The sequence below is a fragment of the Gadus chalcogrammus genome, chromosome 22, assembly GCF_026213295.1.
Source record: "Gadus chalcogrammus isolate NIFS_2021 chromosome 22, NIFS_Gcha_1.0, whole genome shotgun sequence".
In the NCBI taxonomy this organism is placed as follows: Eukaryota; Metazoa; Chordata; class Actinopteri; order Gadiformes; family Gadidae; genus Gadus; species Gadus chalcogrammus.
Window position 1 is genome coordinate 13712617 of NC_079433.1, and position 25729 is coordinate 13738345.

Consider the following 25729-nt stretch of genomic DNA (forward strand, 5'->3'; position numbering starts at 1 on the left):
TCTAAATTATTGTATATTTAAATCAAAATGATTTTTAACCATCAGTGTTGGTGGTCGCATTTGCCCCGATAATAGTGGCACAACCGGTTTTATAAGCTTTTAAAATAATTAATTTGTATATTAATTCTGTTAAAAGAAAATCTATCTTTCACTCTCTAACTTAATCATTGTTTTAATTGATTATTGGAGATCACAGTGAGCCCAGTGTTGCACTGAGGCTCATAAAAGAAATGAGAAATAACAATGGTTATAACGGTTAAAAGATGGATTGAGCAGAAGTTAATCAGAGAATGATGACTTATGAATGTCACTGTTGTGTGAGAGCAAACGTAAAGGTTTCCCAGAATTTAAGGTCTTTAAATTGTCATATATCTGAGAGACAATCAACATGATTCTCTCTCAGATAGTGGGCCCTGTGAACCATTTCTAGTGCCATAGCTGCCCCAAATGCCCAAGTCCTGCAAATTACGTTTCGAACAGATATCGCGCATGTGTGTGTGTATTTATATATTATAAGTGCAGGCCCTGACTATTCGGAAATGCCCTTGGTCAGTATTCTGATAATTCCCATTGTCACGTTTAGGACCAGGCACGGCTTATTGAAGCTTGATTGTACTCAATTTGATCCTTCCTATTTTTATACAATATATATTTTGGGATCTGTAACAAACCAATAACATCTCTATCACCTTTCCAAGCATGTGTATTCTGAGCCTGTTGGATCAGATTGTTCCGAATATTATTGTGTCCCAGGAAGTTTGAACCCTCAGACCCGTAAGAGTTTTCTTGTGTTTAAGAGTATAATGATTATAGTGTTGTTCTAATAATGTGTACTTAGTCTGTAGACATTATTGAAATGGTGAATGACCAAACCTGGTCATAGGTACCAGATCACAGCGTACCTAGGGAACATTATATTTTCATTACCAGTCCTCCTAAAAAATGCCAGTATTATATAAAATAGGACTAATTCAAAACTAATAATAAACATGTATATTTTGTATGTATTGAAATGGAGCACAGGGATCATTGCAGTAGTCTGGGAAACAACTGGTAAATATTAAGGACGGCTTAGACAACTGTTATTTCTCAATGCTAATGTTAGCACCTGACTGTTCTCCACTAATATCTGTTCAATGTGCAGCATACGGTACATTCAACACCTTCTCATCCACGCCATTGGTCAATATGTTTGTACACCACAGTTCCCAGATACCGAAATCCCTTTCAACGGTATCGTTGAATGTTTCAAACTGTAGAATAAAAGACTACACTACGGAAATATGTATCTTTGATCTATGTGCGTTGGAAGTTGTGCTGAATGATTGAGTGGAATGAATGAATGTGAATGTGTTTTTCCGCTATCTCACACAATGTTCTATTCCTAGACAGTGGAACATATGTGCTGTCGACTAGTACATGATGTACATGTCGTGCTCCATTCCAAAAGAAGAACAGATTACACGTGGACTCACCAAGTACATAGCTGCATCCCACACAGCTGTAACCTGAGGAATACTTTAGGTTGTTATACTTTTACATAACCTCATACAGTTCATGAGAAGCTCATCTCTTGGAGATTCATGTCAGCATGAGTGCAATTTTAAAGAAGCTTTTAACTTAAGTAATAGCACCTGTATATATAGGATCTATGTGGGAGGCTTTGTCCTTGGCATGTGCCTATACTGTACATGGACTGGATAGTCCCACAATCATGGCTTTAGATTCATATCTAAAGTTTGTTGGCAGACAAGCTCAAATCAGGGTGAAAGGGGCGTTTCATTTACTTTTGTTTCATATTTGTTTCAACAATCTTTTTGTTGGAGTCGAGGACCTGTATTGCCCCTAATTGTTTTTTCCCAGAGTTCACAAACTCGGCCAGCAGTGGTAAACTGTAAAAACCTGTCTAAAGGTTTGAAACAACACTGTGTAATTGGCCACTGTAGAAATACACTTCGAAATCTCCATCCACTCGCGTGAATCATTTATCTTTGGTAAAATATCGGGACAGCTAGGTCCGAGATTAATTCCTGGAAGAATGCTGTCCTAAGCAAATCCTCAATATAGGCCAACTAGTAGTAGTACTGTTTGTCTTTCTAGACACATCGCATTCATGTAACAGAAACAGGATTGGTCCTGTCCGAGCACATATCTTTGTGATCTTGGGATGAGGTCACTGAAACGGTTCAAATAACTGTTGGCAGAGGAACAGATGCACCAACAGGCCCATGGGGGTTCAATCCCTGTACTCGGAACCATGCTGCAGGAACACACAGTGGCTCAGAGGGACACACACACATTGAAAGCACGATTGAAGCCACATTTCTAGGCTTTAGTAAATCCTTTCACGTTACTCAACAGTGGTTTGCATGGATGACCGACGATGCCGGAGAGACGTTACGTTATGTTTGTTTCGACATTCCATGCTGTACAACTACAGCATGGAGGAAGACCAATGCTCTTCCCCTAATAGATTTTGGTTAGAAGTGGTTTTATCTTCAAGAGATATCATTGGTCTTCCTACCTGCCGTAATTTCAGCTGTCTTACTTCCTATGAGCCGTCAGTTGAAAATCTCTTTAGGGTAAAGGAAAAGGCACATGACAAGAAGAGCAAAGACAAGGGACAAGGGAACAGGGACCTAGATCTCCCTCTAGAAGTAATCCATGATCTGAAACATCAGTTTATATATAATTCACACGCAACATTTTTTTGTTATAGAGGCTTCGTTAATTTTTTATCAAAATCTTCACTCATTTATTCCCAAAAATATATTTACATTATTTTTTATTTTTTTTCATTTTTTTAAATAAAGTTACTCTTTTATTGAAGAAAAAAACAAAAACCGAAGCATATCCCCAGAGCCAGGCTCACAGCATGTGTTTACATGCTGTGTGCACAGGCAGTTACCTGGAAAGACAAGCACTTCTGGTCTAGTGGCTTTTTTAAGGGCTGGTTCTGCAAATATTGGCCCTTGCTGGGTTGGTTGTTGGGTAGATAGCCAATTCCTTTACGCAATGAGTTTTTTGTGTATAAACAGGTCACATTTTTAAATTAAATGATAAGTATAAACCATACAGTGTTAGCTTGTCGATCTGATCTAGAGGTCTATTCGATTATTTGAATGTATAAGGATTTAAAATACATTTCCATAGTCATACATTCTGCTTTCTACATATATTTACCACATGATGCTATTAATCCATGAATGATTGATATGCTGTCAAATTCAGCTTTCAGTTTGTGCATAAATAAATAATTGTCTGTCTATTTTTCTTTATTTCCATGATTATCCATTTATTTGAACATTGACTGTGTCTGAATGTTATTTTCTTTTTTCCAAGTGAAATACACGTCATAAGAGGTTAGGTAGTGTTAATAAATCTTGCTTCAGGATGTCTACAGGTAGACTATGGATAGAGGGATCAAACCCAGTAGGTTTGGCGAGACGTAAACCCCCTAGCCACTACACTACCCTGACCGTCCGCAGGTAGGGGTTAAACAAATCGCTAAGGATGAGTACAAGTAGCCTGAGGACATCAGGGACTCAAACCAAGAACCTTTATCTCTATAATTCCTTCAGGAGCCAGTTGTAAGTCCGAACTCTGACCATTCCAGTCGTCCTCCTTAAAAGAAAACTAGGATCTTAATAAATGTGTCCTTTCAGGTTCAGGCACTACATCCACCGACGAGAAAGGTGCAGATTAGTCCTGGACCATTGCTGCTCCGTGAAGCTTCTTTGTTCATTGCCCCCAACGTGAAGCTTGATCCCACGTCTATAAAGTACAGGCGGACCAACCGCCTCTCCCCTCCAACCGTCGTCCGTTGCTAGGCAACGCAGCAAAAGACAAACACACTTGGGCGCCGCTCTGTCGCCTGACCAGAAGGACCAGAAGGACCCTCGGCCGGCCTCGACTCAGGGTGGGGCTGTTTCAGTTGGCGGGGAGAACCAGGGTGACCTGACACACCCACTCCAGGGCCCCTTCAGTAAAGCGCTCCGCTGGGCTCCAGTAACAGGTACCTCTGGACGGACGGCGGCAGGGGGAGCCGCGGGACGGAGGCCATACACATCCCCCCCAGGGCGCCGCGGACGCTACACCTGGCCAGGTGCATCAGGGAGCGCGGGCCGTCGGACCACACGGAGAACAGGGAGTCGTAGAACGCCTGGTGTCTCTGGGGAGGCACGGAGAAGGGCCTTCTGTCAGTTAAGACTTGAATACATTCAGGTTCAGGGTTGGATTTATTTTCTTTTTTTCATTAAAGTTTATATCATTTGATTTGTTTTCATGCTTTGTTATCATGATTTGCGATTAAGTTTATTCAAGAAAGTCGATAAGTCGTAAAAGAAGTTCATTATATGTGTGATGTAGATATGTTAGCTTTGTCATGGTCTGTCGGTTTCCTTGTCTTGTTTTGGTGTGTTTCCTGTTTCACTTTGGTATCTCTGTCTTGTTTCTCCCCATGTCCAGTCAAGATTCCCTCCTGTGTGATTACTGCTCCCTCCCCTAATTTGTTTCAGCTGTTACTCGTTGCATGCCTGAAAAGGTGTGGGCTAAGAGGAATATGTCACATATTCCTCTCAGCCCACACCTTTTCAATAAAGTCAACAATCAAAAAAGCTCTATATTGGAACAGCCAAGCTTGTCACGGTTAGCGGGTGGCAGGCAGGCAGGTAGGACCCAATCGCAGACAGTTCAGGTAAAGGATCATTTATTAACGCAAAAGGCAAGGAACACCGAGAACACCGAGAACACAGGTGACGCGGGGAACACACAGGACACAACTCACCACAAACTACAATGATCAGACAAGGAAGAAAGGAAAGACAAGGGCTTAAATACCAAACACACAGGGCACGCAACGAGTAACAGCTGAAACACATTAGGGGAGGGAGCAGTAATCACACAGGAGGGAAACTTGACTGGACATGATTAAAACCAAAACCTGTGTATGTATACACATATACATATACAGTATGTGCATACATACTGAACATACAGTATCTCTGAACATCATTGTATACCTTATAGCAGTCGTCAGGAATGGACGTTCGCCATTTCCTTGTGGGCTTCAAGCGTTCGTAGGAGTTGGCCAGGATCTCCACTGCTTCAGGGAAGTCATGGCAGGCCTGCAACACCTGTACTGCGCCAGACACACACCGACCATCCATCTAACCATCACCACTAACTACCGCGAGGGAGGGCTCCCGCCGCAGGGGACGTCTCCCCTCTGATCGCAGTGAGTGAACGATGGGGAGGGCTGCGGGCTAGATTATACCTCATGGGGCTCAACAGCGGTGCTTGCGTTTATGTGTCTTCTGTCCGCACTTCTGAGCGCGAGAAGTTGCCCAAGTCTTCTTACGCTCAGTAGCTAATTCTGTGACCTCTGTTCCTCTTGATAAGGTGAAGATCATTTTTTTTAAATGAACATTGATGTGAACCCCTGAACTACTCTATCAAGAAAGAGCCGGTGAATGGTTAAAGAAAAGCATGAAAGACAAGGGCAGCAATTTGTCGCCCGGACATGTATTTATTTTTTGTTTGTTTATGGTTTTGGTTTGTTTATGAAAATGCATGTCCCTGCATGTACTCCTACAAGATGTCCCCTACAGCAACAGCCTCTTGCCTCTGCGCCGGTGACACTAGAGATGTGCCTACGCCATTGGGGTCAACCACACCGAAGTGTCCTCCGAGTCGCGTGCACGAACCTTGTGGAACTGGGGAGGGTAGACGCGCGCGGCGTTGTGGTTCAGCAGCAGCTGGTAGCAGAGATGGGGGACGCCCATGGGCCTGACGCCGGTGACCTTCAGGAGGTACTGGATGGGGGCGCAGCCGTTGATGTCCATGGCCCGGGCGTCCGCCCCGCCCTCCAGCAGCATCTGCATCAGCACCTGGTCGCAGTTCCAGGCGGCCTTGTGGAGGGCCGTCTTCTTGTCCTCCTCTGGGATGTTTGGGTCTGAGGTCGGACCAAGGCGGGGAGAAGGGCGTGGTCATGTTGTCGCACGCTCGAATCAAAGTTATAGTCAGAGAACATGCAATATATGCGTCCAATAAACATAGATTAACTTGAATATAGCATTATATTCTTGGTCAAATATAAGTACATTTGTATACAAATTTGATTAGATATAACTATGTAATAATTCATTTTGATTGGCTTATATGGGATAAGATTTATGCCACAGTGACCATACAAACTAAACTTAAGAAACCCGGTACCTGACCAGTTGCAATACCCTCAGAGCATTCTGAGTTGGTTACAGATCTACACAACAATATAACCTTTCTATGAACCACATGGGAGCATGGACCACCTGCATTGCGGTCCAGCAGAATGCGACAGACGAGGTGGTGGTCCTCGCTGTAGAGCTGCTCCTTCTGGTCGAAGGCCCAGAAGGCCGCAGTCAGCAGGGGAGTTTCCTTGTGAGAGTTGACCGCGTTCACTGCAGCGCCGCTGGACAGGTACAGTGCCGCCAGCTGGGGGATGCCGAACCGGGCGGCCCTGTGCAGCGGAGTGTCCTCTTCGTTGTTATCACTGGGCATGTTCACCTTCCCACCTGCAGACAGGAGATACTGTTCTTTCTTCCTAAAGATAGTTCCAGATGGTCTATTTTAATATAAAGTTTTCTCTGGATATTTTTTTTCTCCATTCTTCATGGCATAATACGTCTCTGTATGTATGTAAGCACACTGCACACACTCCATCTTTATGTATTTACTTTACCAATTAATATAGTAAGTACATAAATTCAATACATTATAAGCTATATAAAAATATATTACCCTCAAAAGGCATTATGGTATATGCTGTAATTACACTGAACTAAATCACATTAAACCCTTCGTTCAACCAAAACTACATGAATCCCCCCCCCCCTCCCCATTGTTGACCTCTGACCTCTGACCTCTGAGAAGGAGCTGCTTGGCACAGTCCACTGAATCCCTGGTGATACAGTAGTGGAGCGCTGCGTGGCCGCTTAATGATTTGCTGTTGACCCGGGCCCCATGGTCCAATAGCAAGGCCACGCAGTCAGCCTGGGAGACCTCGCAGGCCACATGCAGCGGAGTCTTGCCGTTGGGTTTGCGGTTAACGGCCGCCCCCTTCTGGAGGAGCACCAGTAGTGACTCTAACGCGTTGTACTTGACGCACACGTGGACGCCCATCGCCCATGACTTCTCAAGTTTATAGCCTGGCAACCAGTATCCTGTGAGAATAGAGAAGGGGAATGTTGTTCTTTAATGAGAATAACACAACTACGCTCAATCGTGAGAAAAACAATTATATCTTGGCTTTTGGTTAAATTTCCTCCGTGGAGCTTTAGCGCCATCTAGGGGCTGATCTGAAATAATCGTCCTCCTAGCTTGTAACAACAAAAACAATGCATATATAATTCGACTTTAATGATGTCTTAGTTCGAACCCATTCACTTTACGTTAACTCTATCCCGGCCACTATATATCTTCTTCAAATCCTGCCCTACCTTGCTTGTACGAAGCCAGGACCATGTTGCGGTCCTCCACCTCCAGCACCGTGTCTATATCCAGGTCGCTGTGGTACAGGATCTCCAACACCGCCCGGCCGTCGTTCCTCTGCAAGGCCGCCAGAAAGCGGGCCTTGAGCTCCTTGGCCGCCAGCTGCCTGGGGCTCAACTCCTCCATGAACACGGAGGGCGTCCCGCTGCCTGCACTTTCACCTGCACCCAAGTAGGGCGTCCCGCTGCCTGCACTTTCACCTGCACCCAAGTCGGGCAAGGAGAAGGGCGACCCGGAGACTGACAGCGGCATTATCGACATCAGCACACCACAGAGGCCTGAGATGATCTCGCAAATTGCCGCGATAAAGGCGGTGGGCATTACCTTTTGCAAGGGCCTCTGTGGAGTGCCAAACATGCACTGCGATTATCGTAATCCAGAGGTGGTGCATTTGATTTCAAACATTCAATAAAAGGGAGTAGGCGTTAAACCGTATAGCAGAGGGAGTGAAATCCAATATGCCTAGGGTCCTGCTTGGTATTAATAGAATGGTGAGCGTGTTGTGTGTAATGGGTGTTGTAGACCCATGATGTATAATAAGAACAGTAGGTCGTTTGTGGGAGCTGAAAACATCCACCTTGCCATGCGTTCCATTTTGTATTGACTGGATTAAATGTGAACACGAAAGGTTTGACCAAAACAGACCCATTTATATTTGACTGCTAGGTTAATTGCGATTGATGAGATACTCAATATCCACGATCTAGGTCTACCTGTAGGTATCATTGGCCCATACCCCTTAGCAACCTCCTTAGTAGCATTTATCAGAATTGTAATCCGCTTTGGAAAGTAGGCCCTATAGTAGTCAAATTAATAGCAGTTATGGTAAATAGGCTATAGTCGTAGTAAATAATAGTAAAGTAAACGTGTCCATCATGAACCGTTTTCAGACCATGTCTGCTTTGTGGGCATCATTTGAAAAATTGTAATTAAGAACTGAAGGAAACATTGCCACTGAGCACACAAGCCAGACAGGATAGAAGAAGGCAAGCCAAAGGAATCAACAGACAGGGCCTGCACATTTTATTCAGTGTGACAAGTAGCTGCCAAATCCAACTTTTAATAATGCAAAAGAAAGGGGGAGAAGGAGCGAAGGGAAAGTAAGAATAGGATAGGAATAAACAAACAGCTTGGTTTGTTACAAAGCGTTAAAGCGTGGCGAAAAGTGTGTGAGTGACCCTGGCTCTCTCTACCCGTCACTCTGCAGAGGAAAGACGGACGCACTCTAGAAGGTTCCAGGCATTGCCCAAAACAACATCCTTTACCTAGAGATCGCTATTCATCCCGCGAGCAGCGAGCGCAGGCTAGTCAATCAACGAGAAAGAGGGTAGGAACACAAAACGGAGGGGATCCCCTTCTGTAGCAGCCCTAGCAAACTGTACACGGCCCACCGCCAGGTTAGAAAACAAGGCTTCTTTAGGGTTTATAATACAGTATATTGCTTTCGGCATGTTTCACTGTACATAGAAAATGTTCAGTGGACGGCCTGGTCCGTCGACCTGGGTGGTGATGGGGGTAGTATTCACAGAAAGGGTCAAGTATCGCTTACGTTTTTGTTTAAGAGGAAGGATGAAACAACACAATAGGATTTTCTTATTTTTTTGCAATTTTTAAAATGGGATGACATATTAACGTTGAATCATGATCTCAAGTCACATTGTTGATGATTATCCACTAATATCTATAAAAAAAAGTATATTTTATCTTCTAACATAAAATCTTTTTTGGCCAAGAAAGAAAAACACAACTGTGCATAAATCATTAGATGGTGTTAATAATACTCTATTTCTTGCATAACTTACTGTAGCATAAACAATAGTCAAGATGGTTCATAAAATACATAAATAAATAATAACTGTTTCATTCAGAATGGTACAGTAGCTACCTTTTGTTGCATTGAGTGGATGTAGAGCTCAAAAAATACTTTCCAACTTTCAAACAGACAAGTGTAAACGATGAATGTTGAGCCATCACTAAAATATGTCCTATTGTATCTCACTAGTGCAACTTCTATCACTTCCTTCATCTGTGATGAATTATTCAAAACTACAGCTCCAGTCATCTTTCTTCCAGAATATCAGTTTTGTTTAAATATGTTAACAAGAAAGACAAAAAACAAAAGCATTAATATTAAGGTATAGCATTCTTGGATATTCATTCACATATTCTCAGGATCACAGGTGTCAAAAGAAAGGTAATGAAACAGTGATTTGTATGTGTGTGATTCAATTTGTCTTGTTTAAATTAGATCAATAATAAATGGATTTCGTAAAATGATTCGGATGATCAATCTTCGGATTGAAACACTATTTAGAAGTGAATAGAGATAAATACTCATCTATGATTTCCCAAAGGCAGCAGCTGGGTAGTAATCATCTGTTGTTTTGATCATATAAAAAGGAGGTCGAAAGCAGATTACAGACGGCGTCAGAACGGTATGCATATAAGTACGAGGTTTCACTTTGTAATCATGGCGGCATGACTATGTGGGTTATTATGTCGTCTTTACTGTACATCGTACACTACCACAGTCTCCATTCCCGTCCTGGGCATCCTTTTGAGTTCTGGCGGTTCTTTCCTGTCATTTTCATATTTTTGTCGGGGAAATTGCTTTTATAACACTTAAAGAACAATATACAGTCAGTTTCACACAAGTCCATAGACGACTTTCCAGTGATGTGGACTTTTCCAGTGTAGTCAGAGGTGGGGTCCATAGAGATCTGTTTTCTCTCTGTCAGGCCCCACTTGCATGGATTCCAGTGTTCAGATTCAGCAGCAACAGAGGAAGCAGCACTGGCGACATCTAGTGGTGGACGTGTTTAATGGCCCATATGATCTCTCTCTGTCCCCCCACAGAGTTTGTGTGAGTGCTTGTGTTCTTCATCACAGCTGTCAGTTACTTCCCAAGGAACGCCTCCAGACAGGATGTATTACTGTATATAATTCTGCCTGTCACATGATGGCACACTAGAGATATCTGCATCTATATTCATCGCTGTATATGTACAATGCCACTTGTAAGGGACGCTATCGTACACATCCATTAATATGGCTATTACAGATGGCTCTAAATAAGAAAGAAGCTAAAAGATATGTTCTGGGTGGATGCGGAGGTCATGTTCAACCCTCTCGCCATCTAACCATGAATATGAATAAATACACGTACAGCAATAAATGTCTAAATAAATATAGATCTGAGCAGATGTTGAAACCGTAATACAGAAATAGCGTTGGTGGTGGGGGGGGGGTGACGGCTGGGGAGATGGACGGGCGGGTCGGGGGGCAGCGAACTATCAACAGTGTGAGCACCTTTTTTTTGGTTTTCTACTCTGAAAAAAAATAAAACACACCGCCCAACAGCCAGCTGGTGGTCTCACTGTGGCCCCCCACACCACCACCACCACCACCACCACCACTGAGCCATGTGGAATATTTGAGCAGCATCGGGCATCTTTAAGGACACCCCACTGAGGACACGGGGGTCCTTGGCGATGTCCAGGGGTCTCGAGGTGCTACTGGGTGCGGGGAGCGTGATAAGAACGACAGTAGGGGGAGGTGCCGGGCTCCCCCGGGGCGCCTAGGGCTCGTCCTAGGGCTCGTCCTGGCTCTGTCTCTGCTGCTCCTGCTCTCTCTGGCGGAGCTTGTCGCGCTGCCTCTCCAGCTTTTCCCGGTTCCTCCGGGTCTTGTCCTGCAGCACCTTCAGCTCCTTGATCTTCTTCTTCAGCAGCCCCCGGTCCTGGGACGACGAGACGCCCAGGGCCTGCGCACGCACACAACGCACACGCACAAACACACGCATATTCACACACATACCCATATGCGGACGCACACACACAAACAGGCACACATACACACGCACGCACACGCATGCACGCAAACACGCACATGCAGACACACAAATACACACAGAGACACACACACAAGCAACCATTTTCACAATGGACTTAACCTTCACCTTTATTTCTACTTTGTTTTATACCACCACATCTATTGCCGCCCATTTTGAAACTCTGGCATTTTGTGCTTGACTCTTAGAGGGCTTTGGGTTGGCGGTTGTCATATAACGTGGGCACGTGAAGCCGTTTGAGGCTCACTGTGATTAAGTGTTATGGTCGCTACACCAAAAAGATCGACTCAACTTGCCAATAGACCCGCCTCCGCAGCTCCAGCTCGTCGATGAACTCGACATACTAGAAACCTTTACCGCTTCTCTTCTTGTAATTTAGCCGGCAGCTTTGTGGGAGAGGTCCACTCACCTTCAGCTCGTTGCTCTCCATCTGCAGGAGGCGCTCCCCGTCCACGTTTTTGGCAGTGAATTCTGGGACATGGAGTTCCAGGTGGAGTCCGATGAGCCAGCGGGCCACCTGCTGGGGGGTCCACTCTGTCACGCTGAGGTTCGGCCCCTGGTGCTGCCTGGGGAACTGGGCCTCGTCTAGGATCTGCAGACAGAGGACAGGATGATGGCCCTCACACATCTATATGGGTTTATAGATGATAAAAAGATAATGCCTCACCCTTACATGCGATAACTAAAAGGGGGATAAGGAGATCTACGTAACTAAATGGGAAATCACGCATGGGAAACTATTCTGTGATAAAAAAACATGGATGCCGCAGACATTGAGTGACAGCCTTACCTCATCCTCTATCATATCCAAGCTCTTGAGCATGGCAGCATGAAGGACAACAGAATACAACTTTATTCACACCAAATGAAAAAGACACCAAAAAAATGGCGTCATCACCGCATTGCAGACAGTATCCTCTGCTAAAGAACAACCATGACTCTGAAACCCAGCAGGGACACCTCAGTGTTTAGTCACGCGTTGTCTTGTGGTGTCAAAGAGAGGCTTGTGTGTATCGGGGTGGGGAGGGGGTGGGGGGGTGTCTGTGGGCGCACCTCGTCTGAAGAGAGGGCCGGCGCGTGGGAGCGCTCCGACATCTTGGCCTCGTTCAGCAGGCTGCTGATCTCCACCGAGCTGCTGCTGCTGCTGTCGGCGCTGAGGGCCGGACCCTAGGAGACGAGAGAACCACAAGGGCCAAGGCTTGGCTTTACAGCGCCTGGGTCCAATGAGCTCAGGCTGGGAGTTGCAGTTTTCTTTTACTTTCACCCGCAGACCCTAAGGATTAGTTCATTAAGACGGATCAGTGAATCTGTTTTTGAGTGATACAGGAGAGAAATTGAAGAGGAGCAATGGATGTGCTAGAATGATTGTGTGCTACTGAAGACAAGCCGTGCATATCTAAATCATTTCGCCTGGGAAATGAGATTTTGACGTTAGTATAAAGAATACGTTAGTGTCAGGATACTTAAATGATGTAACACCAAGATCAGCCCGGCCTGTGGTTAAACAAATAACCAATTTAAAAGCTCTACAATCACTCATTGATTAATCAACTTATGTAGGCTGATCAAAATGTGTCATCTGGTTTGCACAGGTTTCTTGAGATTTGGCGATATTTTCAACCTTATGATTAGGGAGAATTTATTGGTTTCGTTATCCCTATTTACCTTAAACCATCAATCATTGGCCATTTGACCAAAAGGGATGCATGATTGGAGGAAAGTAAGGGATACACAATATATACAATACCAAATAATATGAATAGGAGAAGAAGTGGGGCCAGGTTAAAAAGTTCTGTTGAACAAAAAGCAGGTTTATTTAAATGAATAACAATAGCAACTAAAAACACTTTTAAGAAAATAAGATTGATTTCAATCACACAAAAACGTCTGAAAACCCCGTGAAAAAGGGTTTATCTATTTCTATTTGGTTATCCACAATTTTGCTAAAATGACCTATGATTGAATACATGATTGGACAATTAGTTTTACTATTCAAATGTTTTTCCAACTGCCTCATGAAAGAGCACTGTAATTGGTTGTTTTTTTTCACATTAACAGTTAGGCCTTGCGGCGCCATGGCAGCATTCACCATAATACAACCATGACATCATCAACCCTCTGTGCTGTGCAGTTTGACCTCATATACCTTGGCCGTGAGTTTCTCTGGACTGTCCTCCACCGAGGGCTCCGTGGAACTGAGAGAGAGAGAGCATACGGGCACAGAAAGAGACACCGTCGCACACAGATAGACAGAGGGAGAGAGAGACAAAGAAACAGGGAGGGAGAGCATACAGGGACAGAGAGAGACACACAGACACAGAGGGAGGAAGAGACAAAGAAACAGAGGGAGAGAGAGAGGGACGGAAACAGAGAGAGAGACACGGAGACAGAGAGAGTGACAAAGACACAGAGAGAGAGACACAGAGACAGAGAGAGAGACAAAGAAACAGAGATAGAGACGCAGAGAGGGACAGAAATAGACACAAACACTCACATACAGACAGAGAGACAAAGAGACGAGGAAACACAGAAAGAGCGAGAGACTTTAGAAACTTGATGCAATGATGACAACACAGATTTACTTCCCAGACTACTAAATAATTCTCAAATCTTGTGCGTGCGTGCGTTGGCAGGAAGAGTGGGAGAGCGGGGCAGAGTGACCATGGCCCTAGTTTGGGCCAACTGTGGGTTTTTGTCCGCCTGCCTGGTGCCTGTACCCCTGTCTTGAACTCCCTCTCTCTCTCCCCCATTTCTCCCCTTCCTGTTTTCCTCTCCAATGCGCAGGCACACACTTTGTGACACACACACACACACACACACACACACACACACACACACACACACACACACACACACACACACACACACACACACACACACACACACACACACACACACACACACAATCTAGACTCCTGACTGATTATATTGCTGCCGGCAATGAGTGCAGCAAATAGAGGAGTGTACTGAAAACTGCATTATCAGATACACATAAATGTAGGCACTGTAGTTATGCACTGTAAGTTATTTGGGTTAACACACACTCACACAAAACAATGTATACGCACACAAACACACACACAAACAAATAGGACTACAACAAAGGGGTGTGTGGGTGTGCGTTTGTGTGTTCCTGGTGCGGATCCAGAAATAAAAAAAATAACAAGAAAACTTAACAAGAGACTGCCCACTGTGCAGAAAACACAACGTTGATAATTAATGACTAGCAGACGAGATCAATAGACAAACACGCACACTCGCACACTCGCACACACGCACACAAACAGTGTCTCTTAGGGAAGATCCAGTAAAGCAAAATGCATGAAGTTGATCCAGGGATGAGTCCTGCTAGACTCTAGGCAGCCTGGGTTTGGCATACAGCAGATGACAACACCACAGGTATCTAAACAATGTGTTTACCTGTTTCCCGGCGATGCCCGGGGATCCTTGGTTCTGCTTTGCCGTAGCGAGACTCTGAGAGGAACGGAGAGGAGATGAGAAGAGGCAGCTGGTGTCACGCGTTACTACGGTAACCAACACCGTGATCACACCCTATATGTTCTCACACCGCTTTGACACTTTTTGCTGTTCTAAAAGTTTTAAATAATTTTATACTGAAACTAGTCCTCGCAAAAGGTGGCCCCACATCTTCGTTTTAACACATGCAGCCAGACGTTTATTTTTTTAAATGATTGATTCATGAGGCCCCCGTGGGTGAATGGATTATAGACGACTGTCCTACCACTCGTTATCCCAGTACAGTGTTGTGTTGTTTTCTATCTCATTATTGGGTTTGGGCAAGGTCATACCCGGGCCCCGGGGCCTGTCTGTTGGGGCTCTCCTCCCCACTGCCAGCCGCTCCAGACACCATGTGAGACTGGCACCCTGCGGACAAAAAAACACTCTCTGTGACGTCCTGCAGATGATAAACACACTCTTTTGAAGCATGACCCAGCTCCCGGCTCCACGGTTGCCTCGTCATGATTCCAGGTCTTATTGGGTTTATTTCGGTTTCATCTGCAAGGTCATTTTGTTTCAGCGTCCAGTGAATGTGACTATGAGCATTTCATGACACCTGGCTTTTTACTTTTATGTTTTACTCTGCAGCAAAATGTTGAATTTCCAGCCAAAGGAAATAACAAAAAGAGGGTACGAAAAAAACCTATACATAAGAAACCTAAAATTAGGCAGGTCCATCGGACCATATCTTTTGGCGTCAAGAGCTTTAAGTGTGCATGCCAAACACTAAACGGCCGCTGTATTGACACTGCCCAACATTTTATTTTCTTTCATCGCTTTATGTTGTGAGGGCGGGGCCTAGGGTAAACGTACCGTCCTGATTGGTTCCCTGCGGCAGCAGTGAACGTCTCGGCGAACCCTCAGTGCTGCCGGGATTCCTGAGTCCCACGCCGTCGAAGGACGCCGCGCTGCGCACCGAACCGCTCCGGCTATGGGCGGGACTTCCTGTTGTACTCTCTGACACCTGTCACCAAGAGAGTTGGGAGGGGAGGGGTACACAGTTAGGATGAAACAAACCAATATGATGTAGACCAAATATATAATTTATACAGTAAATATGAAATAGATAAATATGAATGGCGGTAAAAGGGATGGAAAGGCCGGAAACACATGTGGGGTGTCTCAACTTGCTAGTTCCCTAAGCAGGCAGTCCAGCAGGGGTCCTTATTCACCTAGGGACCATATTGGTTAGTTGCGTCAGGAAACCTTCTAGAATACTTTGGGAAAACATGAGAACTAACTGAGTGCTACATTTCAAAAAAAATACAGACCATTTACAAATGAAAAAATAAAAATTATTACTTTGAAAAAAATATATTGGCATTGTCTAGCAATATTTATCCTAAGGCTAAATCCTTATTTATCCTTACTTATCCTAGCTTTCATTGTTGTGTACATGGAACGGGTTAACCTAGCAATTGTAAGGGCTTGGCACTTAATTGTCTCTATGAAAATCCTTACTGTACCGACAGCGTATTATGTTGTTTCTCTTTCTTCTGACAAATGTCACTTTGGATAAAAGCGTCTGCTGAATCCCCTAAACGTAAATGTAAATGTAATTCCATTTCCTCCCCCAGGAAACATTGAGAATGCCAGGCGAATACCTTTTCATGTTTCCCCAAAGATTCTAGGTTTTTCCCACCCAACAACCAACCAGTATGACCAGAGGGTGAATTCCTCTATAAAATCAATACCTAGTAACAACGCAGCCAGGTTCCATTACGACCTGAGGTCCTATGCTACACAATACAACCCCTCTCTCTTTCAATCTGTTGTCCTGTTCCTATACTAAAGAACACCTTTTTTTGTTGAATAAAAAACACACACAACTGCTTCATCATTCTGCTTTTATCTTTGTCTTCAAGTTCTTCTTATTGTGTGTTACATACAAGCTGGTTCTCGGGGTCGTTTCAAACCTCATTTCCCAGTCTGGGAGCCTGTATCTGGCCAGTCACGACTCAGCGCTCCTGCCTTTTTTGCCTCAGTACTGCGTATGCTACTGCTACGCTAACAAAGGCCGCCATTAGCGCCTCTCCGTCAGCATCCATTGTAACATGCTGAGAGACAACCGCATCATTCGTTCCGCTAGCACCGCTAGCACTAACACAGCGATTAATGAATCGCTTCGAGAAAGGTATTATGATATCTGATAGGATGACTCTGCATTATGGGGCCAAATGGCAAAACAAAAACACACACACACACACAAGCTCACACAAACACACATCAAAGAACGCCATTATGGCTTGATGTGAGAAATTAATTGAAATTGACTTTCGGTTTATTGACAAACCTCTCCCTCTGTAGAGCTGATGCTGCCTCGCACCCGACCGCCGTGGGTCGGCTTTCTACTGGGAGAATCCAACCCTGAGAACGCACACCCACAGACACACACACATTGTTCATCAATTTTGATGTGCAGCGAGGCAAGGCTGTTTCGTGCACTGAACCTAATACGCAGCGCTGCAATAACTGAACTGTAAAACGATGTATTAGCTGCGTCACAAACTTAAACACTGGAGCACGACTGGATCTTACAGCAGCAGCCAGTTATTATAACAAAGTACCACTGAAAAGTTAATAATAAAAAAGGCCTGCAATCCTACGCCAAGCCCACAACGGTGGGTCTTGTGCAGTGGTTTGGCAGACAGGCGGACTGCATCAGAGGGATGTGTTCCAGGGGATCTGCTCATCTCCAATGAGTCGTTGAAAAACTGCTATTGCTCCGCTTTTTACCATCGTGAACTACTTTTGTCTGTCACATTGTATTGTTTCAGTGGTTATGTTCTTGTCTGAACATGCAAGCTTCAGCAATGCTTTTTAAATCAAGGGATACATGAAAGGAGATGCATCCCTGTGTATGTTTACTGTATTAATCAACAAAAAAAAAAGGCATTGGAGTGCACAGAAATACAGTGTGAGTTATTGCTGTTTGTGTACTCTGTTGGGGTACACTGTGAACCTTACCTGCAGCACTTCAATAAAAAATGATTCAAATGAAACAGTATATTTTAGCTGGGGACTAGGGATTGGTGAATGTTTTATTCATCCAGGGCCAGACACTGATCAACAAAATGTGTCTGTCTGGAGTATTAATATCCCGGTGCACTTCATCCTTCCCATTACTTCACTAATTCTAAACGCTGCCCACTAATCTAATCATTCCCCCTCTCTGCACCCAGACCTTCTCAGGCTTAAATATGAACTCAATTAACCTCCCATTAGGGATGGAAATAAAAATAACAGCTTAGATTCCCCCCTCGCCCTCACTCCCTGCCTCACCTCTGCTACCTGGTTCATCCAGGAAATCACAACTGCCATAATGAAAACAAAAACAACCACAGCAAAGCCATCTCCACGGCAACGGACCTGCGGTCAGCGTATGCGCAGGGGCCCCACCTGGCTGCTGCTGGGGGCGGGACCTGTCGGCGGCGGCGCTACTGTTACTGCGACTGCTGTTGTTGCTGTTGCTGTTACTGTTGTTGTTGTTGACCTGGATGCCGTTCTGCTTCATCAGCTGCATCAGCTCCGACTCCAGCGTCGCAATCTGGACCGAGACGGACAGGCAGGAAGGGGCGGGAGGAAAGGGGATTAGCCAATGGCCTTTTAGCATTGTTAATGTGTATGTGTTATTAAGGGAAGGCCGCACTAATTGGAGATACTTTACGACTTATGTAAGGGTGGCCCTGTGAGCTCAACGCACTGTTAAGAAAACACATGCAAATCGACAAAATGAGCTAATGAAGAAATTATTTGCATAATGTATAAACAAACGTTCCGTTTTTACGTTTTAGCTCATTTCAAACACCACTGACGGATAGCCGACTTTACTAGTGTCATAAGTCTCAAACCACAGCGGCTACGACAAGCGCGCCAAGACGTGTCCATCACTTTTAATTCCTCTGTTAGCACATTCGTTGGCGTTTGTTGTAAAAGTGAAGCATTTCTGTTTTGTTTCTGTTTTGTGTTCTACATGCTGCGCTTGTTTCCTACATGCTGCGCACGCAACGCAAACACGTGAGGAGTGAGACGCCTCCTTCATTTCCCTGCGATGCGTCTCTTTGCACGTGTTCTCGAGTTGCAGCGCGCCGCCGTCTAAACCGACGTCGGCGTTGTCTTCGTTTGCGTGTGTTTGGTCTGTCTGCGCGGGGGTCGTCTTGAGTTGCGGCGCTCTGAGCTCTCCTTTCAGGCTCGCCCTCACCCTGACTTGCAGGCTCTGGATCTCCGCCAGGTGGGCCTCCTCTGCCTCCTCCAGCCTCTTCCTCTCAGCATCCTCCTTCTGGACCAGCTCCACCTCCCTGGGGACACAGCGGGGCGGAGGAGAACAGCGGGGGTGGGGGAGTTAATGTGCTGCTGAGTCACTTCGCTTTAAGATGGAGAGCAGAATGGGGGGAAAAGCGAAGGAGATGACACAAATACATTGAGTGTGAATTTGTGTGTCTGTGTGTGTGTGTGTGTGTGTGTGTGTGTGTGTGTGTGTGTGTGTGTGTGTGTGTGTGTGTATGGGTGCGTGTGTGTGAATACATTCTTAATCGGCGTGAGGGGAAATCTTGGGCCATTTCCAAGACTGTCACTTTGACTTATTTCACACACTGACCTCGTACACATAACAACTCTAGCACGCAGACATGCCCACACTCAAACACACACTCAAGTATAGCCTCTCTCCCTGCCCCAGACACACTTTTTCTCTCTCTCTCTCTCTAACAAAAAGAAACATGGTCTCTTTCTCATCTCAAAAACTCACTGTCTGGTTGTCTCCCTTTTTTTCTTTTGCCTCTCTCTCTCTCTCTCTCTCTCTCTCTCTCGCTCTCTCTCTTACAGTATTTTGCATAACAAAGAGAAGCTCCTCATTTAGATGTCTCCTTCATACCTCCACTCTGTCCTCTTTGTCCTTGCTGACTTGGCGACTGTGGCCTTGTTTTGGTGAACTAAAATCCTTTGCTAGCAATTAGCATGTAGAGAGTTAGCCTCCACAGTACAGAGAACCTGAGCTTTACCCAGGGGAGCTCTGAGCCAATTAGGACCAATCAGAATGGGTGGGAGAGATCAGAGCACTAGAGGGGTGAAGGGGAGGAAGAGGAGGAGAAGAGGCTGAACGAGCGAAGGCAAGAGATCCTCGGCTGCGTTTAGAACGGGCTGAGGATTACACCATGAGTATGGTTTTTTGTATTGATTTACGGAGTGAATATGCGTACGTTTTCCTTACTTAATGGCTGAATGAGTCATTTAATGATCGCAGTTAGAAATAATGAATGTGAGCTCTTGATCAATTTGGAAATACAATAAAGTAAGTGGGCCTTAATTACACAGCCAGGAGACGATGTTGGAGAGGGCTCTGGGTTGCGTTGGGGGGGTTAACGTTTATGCTATGTTCTAGAAAATGAGTTCTCATAACTCCTTTCCTGTATCAAATGTTAATACCTAGCTGCATACCCATTTACTTGGCAAGTTCTTTAACAGTTTCAGAAGTCTTGTGTGGTGTTTGTTGTTGTTTTGGTCATTTAATTCGGTCATAAATATTCAAACATCGCCTAAACGTTCAAGCCATTCATTCCCATGTCATGACACAGAAACAGCAGCCAGCAGTCAGGATCATAAAAACCAAAACAAACAAAATGGCTTCCCGGCCACCACTCACTTCTGCTGGTAGTCCTTGATGAGCTTCTTGGCCTTGTTGTACTTCTTCTCCAGGGTCTGGTACTGCGCCTGGGCCTCCTTCAGGTGCTCGTTGACCGTGTGGCAGAGGGTCTGCGCCTCGATCCAGTAGCCCTCCAGCTTCATCATCCTCTCCTTGTTCTCCTCGATGCTGGCCTTCAGCTGGCTCTTCTCCTTCTCCCAGCGCTGCTTCTCCCGCTCCACCGACGCCAGCTTGGGTAGGGGGGGATGGGTCAAAGGTCATGTCAAAGGTAGGGGTTGATGGGAACATGGAGGGAACACAGAGTCATTCCCAGTGAGCCGAGCGGGAATAAAGGACGCCGTGGGGTAAATCTAAAGGGTGTGGTTAATTAATATTTCACCACATTGGGGGAAAAACAGGCATTCCCATAAACCAAAGACGAACAAAGCAAAATATTTGAGGACAGGAAACAAAAAGTTGAACAGTCCCTCTACATAAAAATTGATCTTCTATCTTCCTCCCCTAAAAGGCATCCCTGGCGTTGCTCCCTTAATGCAGTTGACATGGGAGCCGTGAGCACATCAATTTAAGCCGTAAAAACCGGGTTTATAAATTGCACACATTACACACACACACACGCACACACACACACACACACACACACACACACACACACACACACACACACACACACACACACACACACACACACACACACACACACACACACACACACACACACACACACACAGACACACAAGGACCTCTCATTAAGACATGTGTCCTTGTCCACAAACACATGCCGCTCAGTTCCCAGCTCAAACAATCACCGGATGCATTTCAGACGTTAGCTTATCGCTGCTTACTTTAGATAAGCTTATAAAAAGCCAACAGAGAGGCCATTATCCCGGACACAGAGGGCCGGTGCTGAAGTAGAAGCAGGATTGGCCCGGCTTAGGGTGTTGGACTCGCGGATGAAAGGTTCCAGGGTTCGATACCCAATGCCTGCAGTATACCTGTAGGCATCCTTGGGCGAGATGTCTAACCCCCAGATGCTTGTTAATGACGTGTCTTTAATTCACAGAATGTTACTTTGGGTCGGAGTGACTCTTAAAAGTCTAAATAGTGAATACACGCACACAATCATTGGACTTTACGCAAAAACTCCCAAGTCGACAAAATAAAAACTAGCCTGTAGTGAAGAATACCGCCAGCAGCACAAATAACCAGAGAATACAACTGGACTGTTTTAAAAACTAAAAGACAGCGTTTCAGCGATAACCTGAGCTTCTCTCCTGACACGCTTATGATCCAAAACCAGCCACTCAAACCACCACCAGCTACTCCACCCCCCACCCCCACATCCCACCTGCATGACAACAGACCGTCAGTCCGACCCCTCTTACCTTGTTTTTCAGCTTCTGGATCTCGGCCTCGGTGACTGTGTGTTTGATCTGCAGCTGTGGGGTGAGAGAGGGAGTAGATGAGAGAGAAAACCAGACAGAGAGAGAGATGATGAGAGAGAGTGAGAGAGAGAGAGAGATAGAGAGAGAGAGAGAGAGAGAGAGAGAGAGAGAGAGAGAGAGAGAGAGAGAGAGAGAGAGAGAGAAAACAGAGAGAGAGAGAAAACAGAGAGAGAGAGAGAGAGAAAACAGAGAGAGAGAGAGAGAAAACAGAGAGATAGAGAGGAGAGAGCGAGCGAGAGGGGATCCCATCTGAGATTCAGAGGGGCGCCCGGGGACGGGGAAGGTCTCATAATGCATGGGCGCATTCCCCTCACGGCTGTCGATACAGTGTGATGGAGTGGGCCGGTCGACCCGGGCCTCCATGACAGCACTCCCCCCCCCCCCCCCCCAATGCCCCCCCCCAGAGCACTGACACTCAGCTCTCACGGGACCAGGGCAGCACGGAGAGCGGTCTTCAGAGAGAGGGGTGGAGGTGGGGCTGAGGGAGAGGCTACGGATAGCCCTGTGGTGGACCGTTAAGGAACCAGGATGCAGGAGGGGAAGCTTTATGCAAGGGGGAGCTGAGACGGAGGAGAGGGTGGAGGATCAGGTCACACCAGGGGCTCTGCTCACACCGAAGCCACATCCACTCTACAGAGAGGATCTGACGCGCTGTCAGAAGCGCTTCATTTTATTGAGCCATTGGTTATTGATGGTGTCATTATTGAAGTAAAAGGCCTTGATTGCTGCTCCTGAAGTCTTTCAGCGGACCGTGATTGACTTCTCTCTCTACTGCTCCCTTCCCCCGTTGATCACGGACAGTGAATGTCATCCACAGAGAGCTGGTGTCTGAGTACAGCGTCTGTTACAAGTAGCATGTATTAACACTAAAAGAACATACCGCAACAGGAGCGGGGGCCAGAGAGACAAAGTACGGTCGAAAAATATAAAATGAGAATGACAGAAGTGGGATGAACAGAGGAACAGCGACTAAAGAGAAAGGGAAAAGGAAGGTGCGTGTGTGCGTGTGATCGTGAGGAAACGTTGGACGGATCGCGTTCGGGAGGCATTTAACAATCTGGTTTGATACAGCTGTCGGCGTTGGCGACGGAGCCAGATGTGCGACGCGTCACCGAGCTACTCTAAGGCTGTCTGTGGGGGGGGGCAGACTGCTGCAGGGCTCTCTATTCCAGCAGCTGTTCCCCTGCCCAGAGAGGGTCGTCAAACCGGTCATGGGCCATCTGCCGTCGCTGCCACCGCTCAACTTTCTGAGGCAGGTTTGGGAATGAGATTCCCATGGCGTGTGTTGGGGCGCCGATCGCGTCAAAAGAAGGTGTCGCCCTTTTATCGGTCACAGGCTTTGTGGAGCTTGTGAAGGGGGGGAGGGGGGGACATATAAACACATTGTGTAAATTAAATTGTGATAGGCTTTCGGCTGCATTCTATAGGGTGTTAACAGCATGTTTCGTAACGTAAAGGCGTTCCCACACTGGCCTCGTGTCTGCTCATCCAGATTAAGTTCTAAGAGTTGATTTAATCCGATTGCAGGTTGTTACACAATCGGTATGAACCGCAATCTAGAACTAAGAACTGAACTATTTGACTTACGTCGATGTTAACTCTCTCTGGAGAAGGAGTGGGGTGGGGTGGGGGGGTTCGTATGGTGTCTTCGAGATGCATATATCGGTACGTCTTGTGACGTCATTTCCTGGTTTTTAGTACTTACAGCGTTGCTGTTTGTCTCTGTGGGCATCGCTACCCGACGAGTTGGCAAAAAAAAGTCATTGGCTAGTCATTGTTATTGTAAGCTACATTAGCCTCTTTAGCAAAGCCGCTCGAAACCAAACAACGAAACTCAACATTGCACTGCACACACAGTAAGACCGTGCAATGCATAAATTGGTGACCGGATTAAAGCAGCAGTGTAATCAACTTTGTAAGCGCATTTTAAAAAAACGCCATTTTTGTTGGTCGATCTGTACAGTTATCCTCTCTGAGCTCGACGGACTCTCAGAATTCTTAAAAATTCAGACCAAAAGGGGGCGTGCCTCGGTGAAATGCTGCAGGAAAGCTGGGAGATTCCCCACTCGTGCGGGTGGTGCACGCTGCACCTCGAACAGGCCATCACTACACGGGGACAGCGGACCTGAGAGGACGTGCAGGGGGTGCACGGGAAGGGGAAGAATAACCTCTGACCTCTCTGAACTTCTGGTAGAGTTTTCCGGCGTCCACCTCGGAGGGGGTGAGGACGTCCTCGTTCTCAGGGAGGTCGAACACCTCGATGCTCTTGTCTCCGCCGGACCCCCCCGGCGGCCCGCCGTCCTCCTCGTCCGTGGCGTACTCGCCCGTCTGCTGTGGGACAGAGAGCAGAGAAGGAGAGCGAGCGCCGCCGTTAGGATCTCCACGCCCCGTGGGAGAGATGGAGAGGAGACAGAGAACTCTCTGTCGTGGTCAAAATAAAAGGTTTTGACACATATCACACGTTGTTTTATGACATATTTCATTACATTTAGTTTACGTAACAGGACGGGAGGACGGAAGGTTTGAAAGAGAGTTCCTCATGCTAGGTTATGATTTTTCTTTGACTTTCAAATCATGGATTGTTGTAAAAAGTCAAAGTCAAATGACTGATGATGGAAGATGTGTATTGCTGCCCTACACACATTTATTTTCATTTGATTCTAAATAGTATTACATTGCATAATGAAATCCGTGTTTCTGAGTCAAATACGTCACACAACATGAAATGCAATCGCTCAACCTCCTACATCCGCTTTGAGCGCACACTGCTCCCTGCTACGCCTACGCCCGTGTGTGAAGGGACTGGGTGTAGCATTACCAGGAAATCCATTTACTCACATCTCCTTTTACCTCACACAGCATTCAGGAGAGACCTATTTTGTTGCGTGTGTTTCTGTGATATTTGTTTTAATCTCGTCGATTGATCAATATTTTCCCACCATCTGAGAAGGAGATGGAGATCTCGTTCCATCACGCAACAGACAGCAGTATCAATTAGCAGTATGAAGCCTTCTAACAGTACTTAGACCACCAGTAAGAACCGCCACAAATACAAACAGCAGCTATCGGTGTTCGGGTTTGTTTTAACATTTTCATAAACCCACATTAACATCCCATTTCTCGAAATCCAATTATCTGTTGTTGACATGAGATGGGAAAAACAAATACTAATTTGCATATAATATAAACCCGTCACCGACTCCGGCATTGTCCTCACACAATGGAGACATCTTATTTTGTTATGATCTATTGCCTCGCCATGGTTGGGGGGTTGATTGTGTGTGTGTGTGTGTGTGCATGCGCGTGGGTGAATGTGTGCATGTGTGTGTAGGTGTGAGAGGGAGAGATGGAGACAGAGTGAGAGAATGGGTGCAGGTGTGTCTTTCCCATGTACCGGCAGCCACACATGCACCCACATACCAATGAAAAAAAAAAACGTATGGTAAACATAGAATCTCCCTTCATGAGCCCGCAGGTGGCAGATAAAAAAAGAACACACGCAAAACGCAGCTCCCCCCTCCCACAAGTGAAAGCCGTTATATTTATAGAGGTATTCATATTGATAAGGTGGTTTTTATTGCCACACAGATCACTGGAATGGCTCTGTGAGTGCTTACCACCCAGCAGCAATTATGTTTTCAGAGCGCTTATTTTCCTTGAAACATATGTTTCTGTCTCTAGACGCTACCTTGAACATATGTTTATTGTTAATCCATCCAATGGTATTTTTTTGTTGAAACCTGGCGG

The 25729-nt window shown here is 45.7% G+C and overlaps 2 protein-coding genes across 10 annotated transcripts in view; both read right to left on the reverse strand.

Moving 5' to 3' along the window:
• Positions 1–3453: 3453 nt before the first annotated feature.
• On the reverse strand, positions 3454–8337 carry LOC130376059 (ankyrin repeat and SOCS box protein 4-like). Of its 3 annotated transcripts, XM_056583268.1 has the most exons (7): positions 7731–8337; positions 7479–7691; positions 6903–7202; positions 6312–6554; positions 5706–5953; positions 5022–5135; positions 3454–4171 (listed from the first exon to the last, which is right to left on the reverse strand). In XM_056583268.1, the coding sequence occupies exons 1-7, from the start codon at positions 7885–7887 to the stop codon at positions 3983–3985; spliced, it is 1464 nt and encodes a 487-aa protein (XP_056439243.1). In that variant the 5' UTR covers positions 7888–8337; the 3' UTR covers positions 3454–3982. The 3 variants fall into 3 exon arrangements, with proteins under 3 accessions (XP_056439243.1, XP_056439242.1, XP_056439244.1); XM_056583267.1 differs by having other exon boundaries at positions 7479–8336; XM_056583269.1 differs by having other exon boundaries at positions 4084–4171; positions 5022–5140; positions 7479–8336.
• A 2606-nt stretch (positions 8338–10943) lies between these two features.
• LOC130375310 (neurabin-1-like) overlaps positions 10944–25729 on the reverse strand; it is a 45524-nt gene continuing 30738 nt past the window's right edge. For 3 of the 7 annotated variants that reach the window (XM_056582130.1, XM_056582129.1, XM_056582131.1), the window contains exons 7-20: positions 24158–24313; positions 21923–21976; positions 20538–20767; positions 19098–19194; positions 18266–18443; positions 17190–17263; positions 15710–15860; positions 15187–15262; positions 14798–14851; positions 13524–13572; positions 13125–13169; positions 12431–12544; positions 11787–11969; positions 10944–11290 (exon numbers count right to left, since the gene is read on the reverse strand). In XM_056582130.1, the coding sequence (XP_056438105.1) occupies positions 11120–11290; positions 11787–11969; positions 12431–12544; positions 13125–13169; positions 13524–13572; positions 14798–14851; positions 15187–15262; positions 15710–15860; positions 17190–17263; positions 18266–18443; positions 19098–19194; positions 20538–20767; positions 21923–21976; positions 24158–24313 (1632 nt within the window). In that variant the 3' untranslated portion in view covers positions 10944–11119. The remainder of the gene's footprint in view (positions 11291–11786; positions 11970–12430; positions 12545–13124; positions 13170–13523; positions 13573–14797; positions 14852–15186; positions 15263–15709; positions 15861–17189; positions 17264–18265; positions 18444–19097; positions 19195–20537; positions 20768–21922; positions 21977–24157; positions 24314–25729) is intronic. The other 4 variants (XM_056582132.1, XM_056582133.1, XM_056582134.1 and 1 more) reach the window with 3 other exon arrangements.